The sequence below is a fragment of the Oncorhynchus mykiss genome, chromosome 11, assembly GCF_013265735.2.
Source record: "Oncorhynchus mykiss isolate Arlee chromosome 11, USDA_OmykA_1.1, whole genome shotgun sequence".
Lineage (NCBI taxonomy): Eukaryota > Metazoa > Chordata > Actinopteri > Salmoniformes > Salmonidae > Oncorhynchus > Oncorhynchus mykiss.
The window spans coordinates 77,270,052-77,282,950 of record NC_048575.1 but is presented as its reverse complement, the minus strand read 5'-3'; the positions used below and the strand labels follow the sequence as shown (position 1 = coordinate 77,282,950).

General features: G+C 44.1%; 1 protein-coding gene across 1 annotated transcript; it reads right to left on the bottom strand.

Annotated features, from left to right (window-relative positions):
• Positions 1-813: 813 nt before the first annotated feature.
• LOC110536417 (ectoderm-neural cortex protein 1) lies at positions 814-12,440 on the bottom strand. Its single transcript, XM_021622182.2, has 4 exons — positions 12,096-12,440; positions 10,193-10,420; positions 8,144-9,731; positions 814-2,059 (listed from the first exon to the last, which is right to left on the bottom strand). Exons 2-3 carry the CDS (start codon positions 10,412-10,414, stop codon positions 8,178-8,180), a joined length of 1,776 nt encoding a protein of 591 aa, XP_021477857.2. The 5' UTR covers positions 10,415-10,420; positions 12,096-12,440; the 3' UTR covers positions 814-2,059; positions 8,144-8,177.
• Between the last annotated feature and the right edge of the window lie 459 nt (positions 12,441-12,899).

Here is a 12,899-nt window from a genome sequence, read left to right as displayed (position 1 = left end):
GGGTTAGTGGGTAGGGTAACTAACTGGGTTATTGGGTAGGGTGAGATTGAGTGTCTTCAGACTTTTTGACAAGATGCAGACTGTTAGAATCTAGATTCAGGCTCATGGATTTCAATAACAAGCCATGTCAACTGCATATCAACCTGAACCCAGCCCGTAGTAGGAACGTGCTGGAGAGGGGTGTGATCACAGAAATACCAAGCTGAAACACACTGCAACACAGAGACAGTGAAACAGAGCGAAGCATTAGGCTCCCCAGTTAAAGATGCCCTGCGCAGTACATTTCAGGCTGAACCATTCTCCCTGGGTCACAATTTGTTTGGCACATCGTATTCCTAATACTTTTAACACTCAGCCTTTAGAATGATTACGTTGTTATGGTTACAGTAGGACATCAGAGAGTTTTTATTTTTTGTGTACTTTAATAACAAGACGTGTCTTTATTATGGTGAGATCTTAAAACATCTCATAGCCTTTATGTTCTAGAGACAGTGAGCCAACCACTGAACTGGAGAGCAACCTGCACACCGAAGACTATGGTAGCGTCTGAAATGGAACCCTATGCCCTATATAGTGCACTACTATAGACCAGAGCCCTATTGCCTATATAGTGCACTACTATAGACCAGAGCCCTATTCCCTATATAGTGCACTACTATAGACCAGAGCCCTATTCCCTATATAGTGCACTACTATAGACCAGAGCCCTATTCCCTATATAGTGCACTACTATAGACCAGAGCCCTATTCCCTATATAGTGCACTACTATAGACCAGAGCCCTATTCCCTATATAGTGCACTACTATAGACCAGAGCCCTATTCCCTATATAGTGCACTACTATAGACCAGAACCCTATGCCCTATATAGTGGGCAATTTTTGACATAGAGCTCTGGTCAATAGTAGTGCACTATATAGGGAATAGGGTTCCATTTGTTGCTTAGCTAAACCTACAATATCTCTTCAGGGTCTCCATTTTATTTGGCAAGCCTCCAGTTAAATTAAAAGCAGAGGAAGCTCCTCTTCTACCATGTCTACAAGGAATGGGGATACTCCCAGATCAGAGGCATACATGTGCAAACAATTATTCAATCTCGAAGCAGTAAAATCACACACACAAAAAAATACCGTAGAAAAAGGCAACAAAGTGACATCATTTTGTTACAGAATACAAGCAGCGAAAAAAAAATAAAAACAATAAATTAAATAATCATCCAGTTCAAACAATAGAATTAGTCCCTGCGTAAGGTAAATAACCCTTACCTTATAAATTACACAGAAAGAACATTTTCAGTACATTTCTCCTACATGACCTGCCAGGGATTGTGAGGTTCCTCTCTGGTTCTACTTTCCTCCTCTTTTACTGGTCTTGTCCCACAGTTGCATGTCAGTAACAACACAGTCGATTTCTGATCTCTCCACTGCCACATGTGCATTTTTTTGGCATGTCTTTAACCACGAGTCCTTATGGGTTATTTTGAAGTCCAAAAACAAGTGGAATTCACTTACATTTTAGCAGACGCCCTTATCCAGAGAGACTTACAGGAGCAATCGGGATTAAGTGCCTTGCTCAAGGGCACGTAGACAGATTTTTCACCTAGTCTACCCACCTCACTTGTGAGAATCCACGTGACATCGGCTGCATTTACAGTCAGCCCAATTCTTATTCTCTTTCCATTAATTGGTATTTTGACCAAATCAGATCAGCTCTTTTGACAATAATTGCACAAAAGACCAGAATTGTGTAAACCTGTGTAAACACTGTCTAAGTGGCATGATTGCTCCAAATACACTAGGCCCACAACATATTAGGAACGATTGAGTTATTGGAATAGTCTTTAAAGTCAAATAAGGATATACAAATGAAGGAATATAAAGTAGAGATATATTATATTCATCCTTCGTGTAAACACCACAGGGTTCTTTACACCGATAAGATAGTCCACCCGCCTGCAGTCCTTCATGTTAAACAGCAAATCTTTCTTGCCATCCTCACGTTGAATATCTGGCACCTTCACAGTCTTTAATCGAATAGATAATCCAGTATAGCGACGAGGCCTAGAGAGACAAGAGAAAATCAAGGTCAGGCAAATCAAAGTGGGGTTTTTTTTATAGAGTAAAGGTCATCATTTAATTTAATTACACTTCTTCAACATAACAGTTGTAGGTGAGTTCACCTATTCACATTCCTAGCCTTCTCATTGTTTCCAAGAGGTGAGTCAATGTAAGACCAGAGGCAGACAAACCATCTACTAACCATCTATATGTCTGATTGAATTATTGTGAGAGCTTGATTAAACAGTATTCACACATAAATCACACAATGTGAGCTTGATTAAACAATACTTACACCTAAATAACACCTACAGTATCTACAGTATGTTTTGCTTCCACATAGAAGGTTAAAGCAAGGATAATTAGAGAATAACAAAGGACAAGATTGAAGTCAAAAAATATTTTCAAATTCAGGATGTTTAATAGTCAGGGTTGTACAGGGTTGCAGGTGTGATTGCAGGATACAGTGAGAATCTTTGACTTTGAGCTCCAACATGCAGGACTAAGTGAAGTCTTAAGCTGGTGATGGAGAGACTACAGAGAGAATTAAAATTAAGAGAAAAGGACTTGTTTCAATCTGTAGTTCTGAAGATCTGCGTTGTAGCGCGATTGACATTTAAAGGAAATGTTCCTGCGACAGCGGAGAATTGCATTCTCCGTAAATGCTGCACATGTCTGCTCAATTGGAATTTACCTTCAAATTTCAATCGCACTATAACGCTGAACATCAACGCTACGGATTGAATCGAACCCTACAAAGGAAAGAAAAGGGAGAGAGAAAGAGTGAGAGAGAGAGAGAGAGAGAGAGTTAAAGAGGGAGAGAGAGAGAGATGAGAGAGGGAGAGAGAGAAAGATAAAGAGAGAGGGAGAGAGAGAGAGAGATAAAGAGGGAGAGAGAGAGAGAGAGAGAGATAAAGAGGGAGAGAGAAAGAGGGAGAGAGAGAGAGATAAAGAGGGAGGGAGAGAGATAAAGAGGGAGAGAGAGATAAAGAGGGAGAGAGAGATAAAGAGGGAGAGAGAGAGATAAAGAGGGAGAGAGAGAGATAAAGAGGGAGAGAGATAAAGAGGGCGAGAGAGATAAAGAGGGAGAGAGAGAGATAAAGAGGGAAAGAGGGAGAGAGAGAGAGATAGAGGGAGAGAGAGAGAGAGAGATAAAGAGAGAGAGAGAGATAGAGGGAGAGAGAGATAAAGAGGGAGAGAGAAAGAGGGAGAGAGAGAGATAAAGAGGGAGAGATAAAGAGGGAGAGAGAAAGAGGGAGAGAGAGAGAGGGAGAGAGAGAGAGATAAAGAGAGAGAGATACAGAGAGAGAGAGAGAGAGAGAGAGAGAGAGAGAGAGAGAGAGAGAGAGAGAGAGAGAGGGAGAGAGAGAGCGAGAGAGAGGGAGAGAGGCTTTCCCCCACCACTCCAACATGTACTGCCTTAGCTACCTAGGTGGGCAACATTCCACAGGCTGCACATTGCACATCATGTTGCTATGGAGTTCCCAATGAAAAAACCTGGAAAAAGGTATGGAGCACTTATGGACTTCCCACGGATGGACTCAGCTTAACAGATCTGGTTGAATGGGAGAAATTGCTCCTGTAAGTCTCTCTGGATAAGGGCGTCTGCTAAAATGTAAGTGAATTCCACTTGTTTTTGGACTTCAAAATAACCCATAAGGACTCATGGTTAGAGACATGCCAAAAAATGCACATGTGGCAGTGGATATATCTGTTATTCTTTTCCTATTGATTATATTTCTGAACGACCTCTTGGGTATGTTATGAAACAAAATGTTGGTTCCTATGAACTTTACTTTAAAACAGATTTAATGTCGGCAGTGGTTGATAGTGTCTAGAGTTGTATTACAACACATACCATTTACTGGAAGTAGGTTTCTTGGAATGGAGACTTTTCATTAAACCACCTCCATCTTCCATTGTGGGAAAGGCCAGGGACAACAGTCATTAATCTGTAAGAGTGTAAGCCCTGTCTGAGCTGGGGCAAGGTGGGAGTGGACGACCGACTAAGATATATGTAATTGTTTTTAAAAAAGATCATTTTTGCAAAAAAAAAAATATTTTAATACCCCTTGAAGCATCAAAAATATATATGAAAAAAAAATGTATTAAGAATGTTTGGGGGGCCCTTACTGCTATTAGCCCATACAAAAATCTAAAGGAACTTTGTTCTGAAGTGTCTGTCCTATACCTGAGAGATAAAAGAAAGACTGGGAAACATATTTTTGGAACTAAAAGATCTGCCTAAGCCGGGGAAGGGGGGGTTCTACCAAGCTATATGGAATTGTTTTCAGAAGGTCATACTGAGGATTATTTACGAAATAATGAAAAGGTGGTGGGTGCATATGTATTCTCCCCCTTTGCTATGAAGCCCCTAAATAAGATCTGGTGCAACCAATTACCTTCAGAAGTCATAATTAGTTAAATAAAGTCCACCTGTGTGAAATCTAAGTGTCACATGATCTGTCACATGATCTCGGTATATATACACACCTGTTCTGAAAGGCCCCAGAGTCTGCAACACCACTAAGCAAGGGGCACCACCAAGCAAGCGGCACTATCAAGACCAAGGAGCTCTCCAAACAGGTCAGGGATAAAGTTGTGGAGAAGTACAGATCAGGGTTGGGTTATAAAAATATTTGAAACTTTGAACATCGCATTATTAAAAAATTGAAAGAATATGGCACCACACAACCTGCCAAAAGAAGGTCACCAACCAAAACTCATGGACCATGCAAGGCGGGCATTAATCAGAGAGGCAACAAAGAGACCAAAGATAACCCTGAAGGAGCTGCAAAGATCCACAGCGGAGATTGGAGTATCTGTCCATAGGACCACTTTAAGCCGCACACTCCACAGAGCTGAGCTTTACGGAAGAAGCGGCCAGAAAAAAGCCATTGCTTAAAGAGAGAAATAAGCAAACACATTTGGTGTTCACCAAAAGGCCTGTGGGAGACTCCCCAAACATATGGAAGAAGGTACTCTGGTCAGAAGAGACTAAAATTAAGCTTTTTGGCCATCAAGGAAAACGCTATATCTGGCTCAAACCCAACACCGTTTATCACCCCGAGAACACCATCCCCACAGTGAAACATGGTGGTGGCAGCATCATGCTGTGGGGATGTTTTTCATCAGCAGAGACTGGCTAACTGGTCAGAATCGTAGGAATGATGGATGGCACTAAATACAGGGAAATTCTTGAGGGAAACCTGTTTCAGTCTTCCAGAGATTTGAGACTGGGATGGAGGTTCACCTTCCAGCAGGACAATGACCTTAAGCATACTACTAAAGCAACACTCGAGTGGTTTAAGGGGATACATTTACATGTGTTGCAATGGCCTAGTCAAAGCCCAGACCTCAATCCAATAGAGAATCTGTGGTATGACAAAGATTGTTGTACACCAGCAGAACCCATCCATCTTGAGGCAGTTTTGCCTTGAAGAATGGGCAAAGATCCCAGTGGCTAAATGTGTCAAGCTTATAGAAACACACCCCAAGTGACTTGCAAATGTAACTGCTGCAAAAGGTGGCTCTACAAAGTATTCACTTGGGGGGATGAATAGTTATGCGTGCTCAAGTTCTGTTTTTTTGTCTTGTTTCTTGTTTGTGTCACTATAAAAAATATTTTGCATCTTCAAAGTGGTAAGTATGTTGAGTAAATCAAATGATACAAACCCCCAAATAATCCATTTTAATTACAGGTTGTAAGGAAACAAAATAGGAAAAATGCCAAGGGGAGTGAATACTTTCGCAAATCACTGTACGTGTTCATGAGAGTCTCACTTTTACACAGAGGGGTCATAATTAGTGTGTAGCCCAAACTGTTCAGACGCTACAGACAGAAGTTGGCAGATCGACTGTACTGACTTCAGACGAGTCCCAAGACGGTTGTGGAGGTCATAGAGAAAAACAGATATCTCTAGCTTAAACTAGATTAGGGCTCCCGAGTGCTGCAGCGGTCTAAGGCACTGCATCTCAGTGCATGAGGTGTCACTACAGTCCCTGGTTCGAATTCAGGCTGTATCACATCCAGCCATGATTAGGGAGTTCCATAGGGCGGCACACAATTGGTCCAGGTTTGGCCGGGGTAGGCAGTCATTGTAAATAAGAATTTGTTCTTAACTGGCTTACCTAGTTACATTTAAAAAAAATAGATAATAATTAAACTGATTTTAATGAGGATTTTTTTAATATGCTAATTAGATTTCCATGGGGGCGTGGACATCGACCTTAGGGGGTCAGTCAATGACCACTGACAAGCATTCCAGGCCTGCGCTGCCTATCACCACCATGTCCCTTTATCCCAATTCTAATCAAACAGGTTGGACAATAGAGAGCTGTATGGTAAGAGAGAGAGAGAGAGAAAGAGAGAGAAGCATTCCTTAGAAGACAAAGACCACCACTCCACTCCCCTCTGCTTTCTATCAGACCAGAGCTATGACCCTCCCCCTCCCCTTCCACACACACCACAGTGCAAGCTCATGGGTTTCAGCCCACCCAGGCCTTTCAAACAGACATCAGGCTTCTACTTCAATAAACAATGTGGGCCACCACCATAGACTTCCCATCTAAACTTCTCTACCTAGTCCCACTGGACTGACCTAGCACAAATCACTGCCTCCACACGTCCCTCCCACTCTACCTGCTCTTCCCACTCATAACAACATCTGGGTAAACAAATGTTCCTGGGTCTACTCTCAAAACAACATCTGGGAAGGCTAATGTTCCTGGGTCTACTCTCATAACAACATCTGGGTAGGCTAATGCTCCTGGGTCTACTCTCATAACAACATCTGGGTAGGCTAATGCTCCTGGGTCTACTCTCATAACAACATCTGGGTAGGCTAATGCTCCTGGGTCTACTCTCATAACAACATCTGGGTAGGCTAATGCTCCTGGGTCTACTCTCAAAACAACATCTGGGTAGGCTAATGCTCCTGGGTCTACTCTCATAACAACATCTGGGTAGGCTAATGCTCCTGGGTCTACTCTCATAACAACATCTGGGTAGGCTAATGCTCCTGGGTCTACTCTCATAACAACATCTGGGTAGGCTAATGCGCCTGGGTCTACTCTCATAACAACATCTGGGTAGGCTAATGCTCCTGGGTCGACTCTCATAACATCTGAGTAGACTAATATTCCTGGGTCTACTCTCAAAACAATATCTGGGTAGGCTAATGCTCCTGGGTCTACTCTCATAACAATATCTGGGTAGGCTAATGCTCCTGGGTCTACTCTCATAACAAAATCTGGGTAGGCTAATGCTCCTGGGTCTACTCTCATAACAATATCTGGGTAGGCTAATGCTCCTGGGTCTACTCTCATAACAATATCTGGGTAGGCTAATGCTCCTGGGTCTACTCTCATAACAACATCTGGGTAGGCTAATGCTCCTGGGTCTACTCTCATAACAACATCTGGGTAAGCTAATGCTCCTGGGTCTACTCTCAAAACAACATCTAGGTAGACTAATGTTCCTGGGTCGACTCTCATAACATCTGAGTAGATTAATATTCCTGGGTCTACTCTCATAACAACATCTGGGTAGACTAATATTCGTGGGTCGACTCTCATAACATCTGAGTAGACTAATATTCCTGGGTCTACTCTCAAAATAACATCTGGGTAGACTAATGCTCCTGGGTCTACTCTCATAACAACATCTGGGTAGGCTAATGTTCCTGGGTCTACTCTCATAACAACATCTGGGTAGGCTAATGCTCCTGGGTCGACTCTCGTGGCTGCAGTCTATCACCCTATTAGGAGACACCTCTGTATTCCTGCATTATCATCTAATATTATAATAATATAGTAATGATAGAGAATTGGTTGTTTTTAAATGCGCCCAATTACTTATTAGTAGTTATTAATTTATTCATATTTGAATAGTGGATGACTATTTAGCTCTGTGCTATGATTTAGAAAGATATATGAGTTGTGAGGCAGGAGGACTGCTGTGGTGTTTCTGGCTGAATATCAGTCCTCATTCCAATATTGTACTTGTCCGAGACAAACAGACAATCGGACAAACGGACAACCGTTACCGTGGAGCCAAGAATATTTATCATCCATCATTCCACTCACCGTGAGGCCGATGCTCGACGTTGAGTCTGAGTCCTCAGTCTGGGAGGTGTTTCCAGGTGGAGACGAATGCTGTGGGGATGAGTGAGTAGGGTACGGTAGTGATGCTGTTCCACGCGTCCAGTGTTGGATCGTAACAGTCCAGAGTCTTACACCGCTGAGTGCCAAAGTAGCCTCCCACCACATACAGTTTGTTACCTGATGCCACTGCCTGGCAGCTCATCCTCTTGGCTGTCACATCTGCTACTTTAGTCCATTGGTAACTGTCGCTGTTGAACTTATAGGCAGAGCACGCCGAGAACTCTGTGTCGCCGCCCATCACAAAGATCTGGTTGTTGAGGACGGCGGCGGCCGTGTATCGCCAGGGCTGTGGGCAGGAGGCAGGGACAGACCACCTATTCTCCTGTGGGTCGTAGAGCTGCACCTTGGGTAATTTGTCGTGGGTGACGCTGGTTCCTCCAAAGGCGAAGAGTTTGAGTTTGACACTGACCACCGCCGCGTTGCTCACGCCCTCCCTCAGCGGCGCCACCATGCACCACTTGTTGGCAACCGGGTCGTACTTCTCAACCTGTTTGAGTGACCCAGAGGGCGAGGCGGGGAGACAGCCTGTACCCGCTGTGTGTCCTCCAACCACGTAGAGGCAGTTTTTGAGCTCGGCCGATCCGTGGCCGAAGCGGGCGATGATCATAGGCGCCGCCTTGGACCATTCCTCGCGGGACGTATCGTAGACCCAAACATCTTTGGACACACCGTTCTCTGAGCCCCTCCCGCCGGTCACGTAGACCTTACAGCTGATGGCGCAAGCGCTGAACTCCTTCCTGGGGCTGGGGATGTCGGCCTTGGGTATGATCTCCTTGGCCTTCTGGTCTACCAGGTACAGCTTGTCACACATGAATGTCTGTCCTCCCAAGAGGAACAGGGCATGGCTGGTCTTCCTGGGCCTGGCCAGGGGACTGTTGACCACACCATCGTTCTGGAGGATCCTGAGTTTATAGCGTATGGCCTCGTCCACCAGCTCCTTGCTCTTCGTCTGGGCATTGATTAGCTCCTCTGTGGACACGTTCTCCATGAGGAAGATGGTGGGGAGGAGGGCCAGGCGGACCGTCCTCAGCAGCTCGGGGAGGTGGCAGTGCCTCCTCTCCAGGTCATAGTTGACCCAGTTGAGGGCGGCCTCGTAGACCAGCCTCTCGTCCTCCGTCTCTAACTCTTCATGGGACAGCAGCGTCACCACCATGTCCTTGGGCAGCTGAAGGAAGTCCTCCGTCTTGCAGATGGTGGGGAAGTTGCTGAGGCACATGCTCCAGGAGAGCTCGGACAGCTTGGTGCACTGGTGGGCGTCGGACAGCAGCAGCATGCCCAGGCAATTGGACGTAGCCAAGTTCCGCTCCAGAAACTCAGCGCAGGCGTCCCGGATGTCCTGGAACTCCAGCATGTCTCCGGCCTCCAGGAGGGACTCTGCATTCTCCTCGTTGATCACCACCCGGGAGGTGTAGGCATAGTCTAGTAAGAGCTCCAGGACCTCTGGGTGGATGGAGTCCCTGAAGTCCACCTCGCTGGCCTGGCTCTCCCGGAGACCTCCGCTGAACATGGCCTGGAACAAAGAGAGTGGGACACCAAGAGTTAGCTTGTTAGCAGTAGCATTGTTAGCATTGGTATGGCGGTAAACGTGTCATATTTTCCTATTGGAGATGATCACAGTGATAGAGATGATAATCATGTTGCAAGGTGATTTGTACAGATGTAGTATCTTAACTTGATCATTCTGTTGTCGACGCAGGAAATTCAAATGAGACTTGTGAATAACGTACATTCACTGAAAAGCCTTTCTTTCACTAGAGCTCACACCTAAACTATAGCCTACTGTAGCCTATCAAAACTAATTTCCTGTTAGAAATTATCACTTATTTGTTTTATTCATTAAATCCTCCTCCTGCAGGATTATTTTACTCCTGCGATGAAATTGGTCAAATTAAGATCCTACATCTGTACATCAGTCAGTCAGCAGTCATCTGCAAAATCACCTGCAACGTTGAACAAGCCCAGTGTCTTTACCTGGAAGTAGCGACTGCATGCAGCCAGCACAGCACGGTGGCAGGGGAAGGAGCGTCTCCCAGCGTGGAGGAGGACATCGGTGAAGAGCTGCTGCTGCCGGAGCGCGTTGAGGTGCGTAAGGACGCTGTCCGCGTACGATGACTTGTGAAACAGGAAGATGTTCATGGACGCTGAGCTGAGGCAGGATTTGCGGTTCTCATGCGCGCAGACGGACATTTTCATTGGATCCTTCGAGATGAGGGAGGGAGAAGAAGAACGAGTCAAACGTAAATGAGACTGATATCTAGTCCTTAACGACAATACTAAAAGCTGCATGAACTACCTGCACTGAAATGCCTCTATACTGTTATTTTAATCTTTGTTGCACAATTCTGATCTTGAGTGCTTAGACAGATGAAATGTTATTACCTGCTTTTAACACAGAAGACCAATAGCTCCTACGCTAGGTCAGTGGTTCACAACCTTTCTTGGTTACTGTACCACCAACTAGGTTTTTCTCTGCCCAGACTACCCTTGAAGCACCCCCCTCATGTGCATTTTACCAGTCTCGTAACCCTATGGTCTCGTAAGCATTCTCAAGTAGGGAAGGGGATAGATACCTAGTCAGTTGCACAACTGAATGCATTCAACCATTTAACATTTAGCATTTAACCCCTCTGAACCAGAGGTGCAGGAGAACAGTTGTTGTTGGGCAATAACTGCCTTGCTCAAGGGCAGAAAGGACACATTTTTTTCCACGTTGCCTGTGCAGGGATTCAAACCAGCAACTTTATGGTTACTATAGCACAACAGCTTTAACAGCTAGGCTACTCGTGGATAGGCGAAGTACCCCCAGGGATGCTAGTACTGCTGGTTGAGAACCACTGCAGTAGGCTAAATGCACTCACACACAATGGAAAATCTTTATTGTCAGCTCCTGTCTTGAATGCATTAGTAAGCCTTCTCTGCCAGAGACAATGGCATCTTGACTTTGAGTGATGTCATACAAGCCAAACTCCTGACGTTTTTTTTCTCTAAAAAACATACAGCCTTCCTAAATTACAAACAGCTGTGTGCCTCTGAGGCAACTCCAACTCCCCAACTCTGTCTGTTAGCTGTTGACTGTATCCCAATGGCTTTATTGTTTTCAGACTTGATTTTGTGCTGAATTACTGCAAAATAGCTTTATAAGCAATATTAGTGGAATGAACATGTGAAGAACAAACTAGCTGTAGGGAGAGGACAAGGTTTCAGCCAAACTCTTAAAGCCATTAACCAGCAGCTAAGACTTATTTTCAATGACAGATTGATTAGACTACAAATACCCTGGGGATAGATAACTAGACAATGCATCTTCTGTATTTGCTAGTTACCACATTATGGAGAGAACTGTAATCAGCCTAATATTCACATTACCAGGACCACGGAAGTTACTAGGCTATATCAGTGTAATCCATACGCTTTCCAGGCAATAAGTATGGTCTCATACAAGTTGAAGCTCAAGGCTGTTTTGACCACAGAGATCCTATGAATCAGCTCTATATGTAATGCTATGTTGTTGACAACACTGATATTAATACGATGTAGGTCTTTTAAAAAGTTATTACAGCTGTTATCAAAGTGTTATTACATGTAAACGTCTCTGAATCTCCACTCGCAGCCTTAATGTAGATGTGGTATGAAAGACGTGGTGTGGGAAAATATTACCGTCACACAACAACACTGAACTGTAGTAATTCGCCCTCAAAACTGTAGTACTTTGAAATGTACAGTATATCCACAATATTACAACAGCAATAACAAATGAAATGCATCACACCAACAAGTGGTTGTAGACCCCTGAATTTCTAACCATAATATCTTGTTTTCACAACAATACTGATCACTGCAGATCTTCAGATGATAATAGTAGATGGACATTTACCTCTGACTGACTAAGAGCATGACACTCCGGTCCAGTGAGAACCACGATGCTCTCGAGACCGATATGTTCCTCTCCTCTTGAAAAAAGATAGAAAGTTGCACTGCTTACACTCCAAAAAAAAGCGTAATCTGCCGCTTCCCTACTGTAGTCTCTCTTGATGCGTGATCTCGTTCATTGAAACGAATGAGATATTAGTTTTCTTCTGTTATAATACACATTATGAGATCTGAAAGGCAAGTTAAGAGGAACGTCGCCAGTCTTGTATTAGAATGTCTTTCGCTTTGACTCAGCGAGAGGTAAGAGCTCTGGAAAGAAAGAAGATGGTTTTAAAGCGTGATGTGGGAGGGGCAATGTTCAAGAAAGAGGGTGGGGTATGCAAACTAGTAGTGCTTTTTAAATGTGGTCCCTCACTAACCCGTCCTTCCTTCCTGATCCTGAAGAGTTACAGGGTGTGCAGTCTTTGGTTCCACATCTATGCTCTAAAACACCTGATTAAAATAACCATGAAGACTTTGATTAGCCGAGTCAGCTGTTTTAGTGCTGGGTTAGAACAAGGCCTGCATGCCATAGTTTTCCAAGACAAAAGGTCGTTGCAAAGGCTTTGAAATAATTCACCACACATTATCTAGCTATACGACAAAAAGTATTCTAATTTACCTTAAAATACCAATTGCTGTACTGATGCCCACCATTGACACTCATTGCTGCTATGCCTACTCGTTGACTGTAGGCATAGCTTTCCGCTGTTTTGTTCAAGCACATCCATTAAATAGTGAATAGCACCACCTGTTGTTGGAAAGTAGT

Bases quoted from the DNA above. Each gene is read 5' to 3' on its own strand.
- LOC110536417 (XM_021622182.2), bottom strand. From the start codon at position 10,414: ATGAAAATGTCCGTCTGCGCGCATGAGAACCGCAAATCCTGCCTCAGC. The intron at 9,732-10,192 runs GTAAAGACACTG...TCTTTGTTCCAG, and splicing joins CATGCAGTCGCTACTTCCAG to GCCATGTTCAGCGGAGGTCT.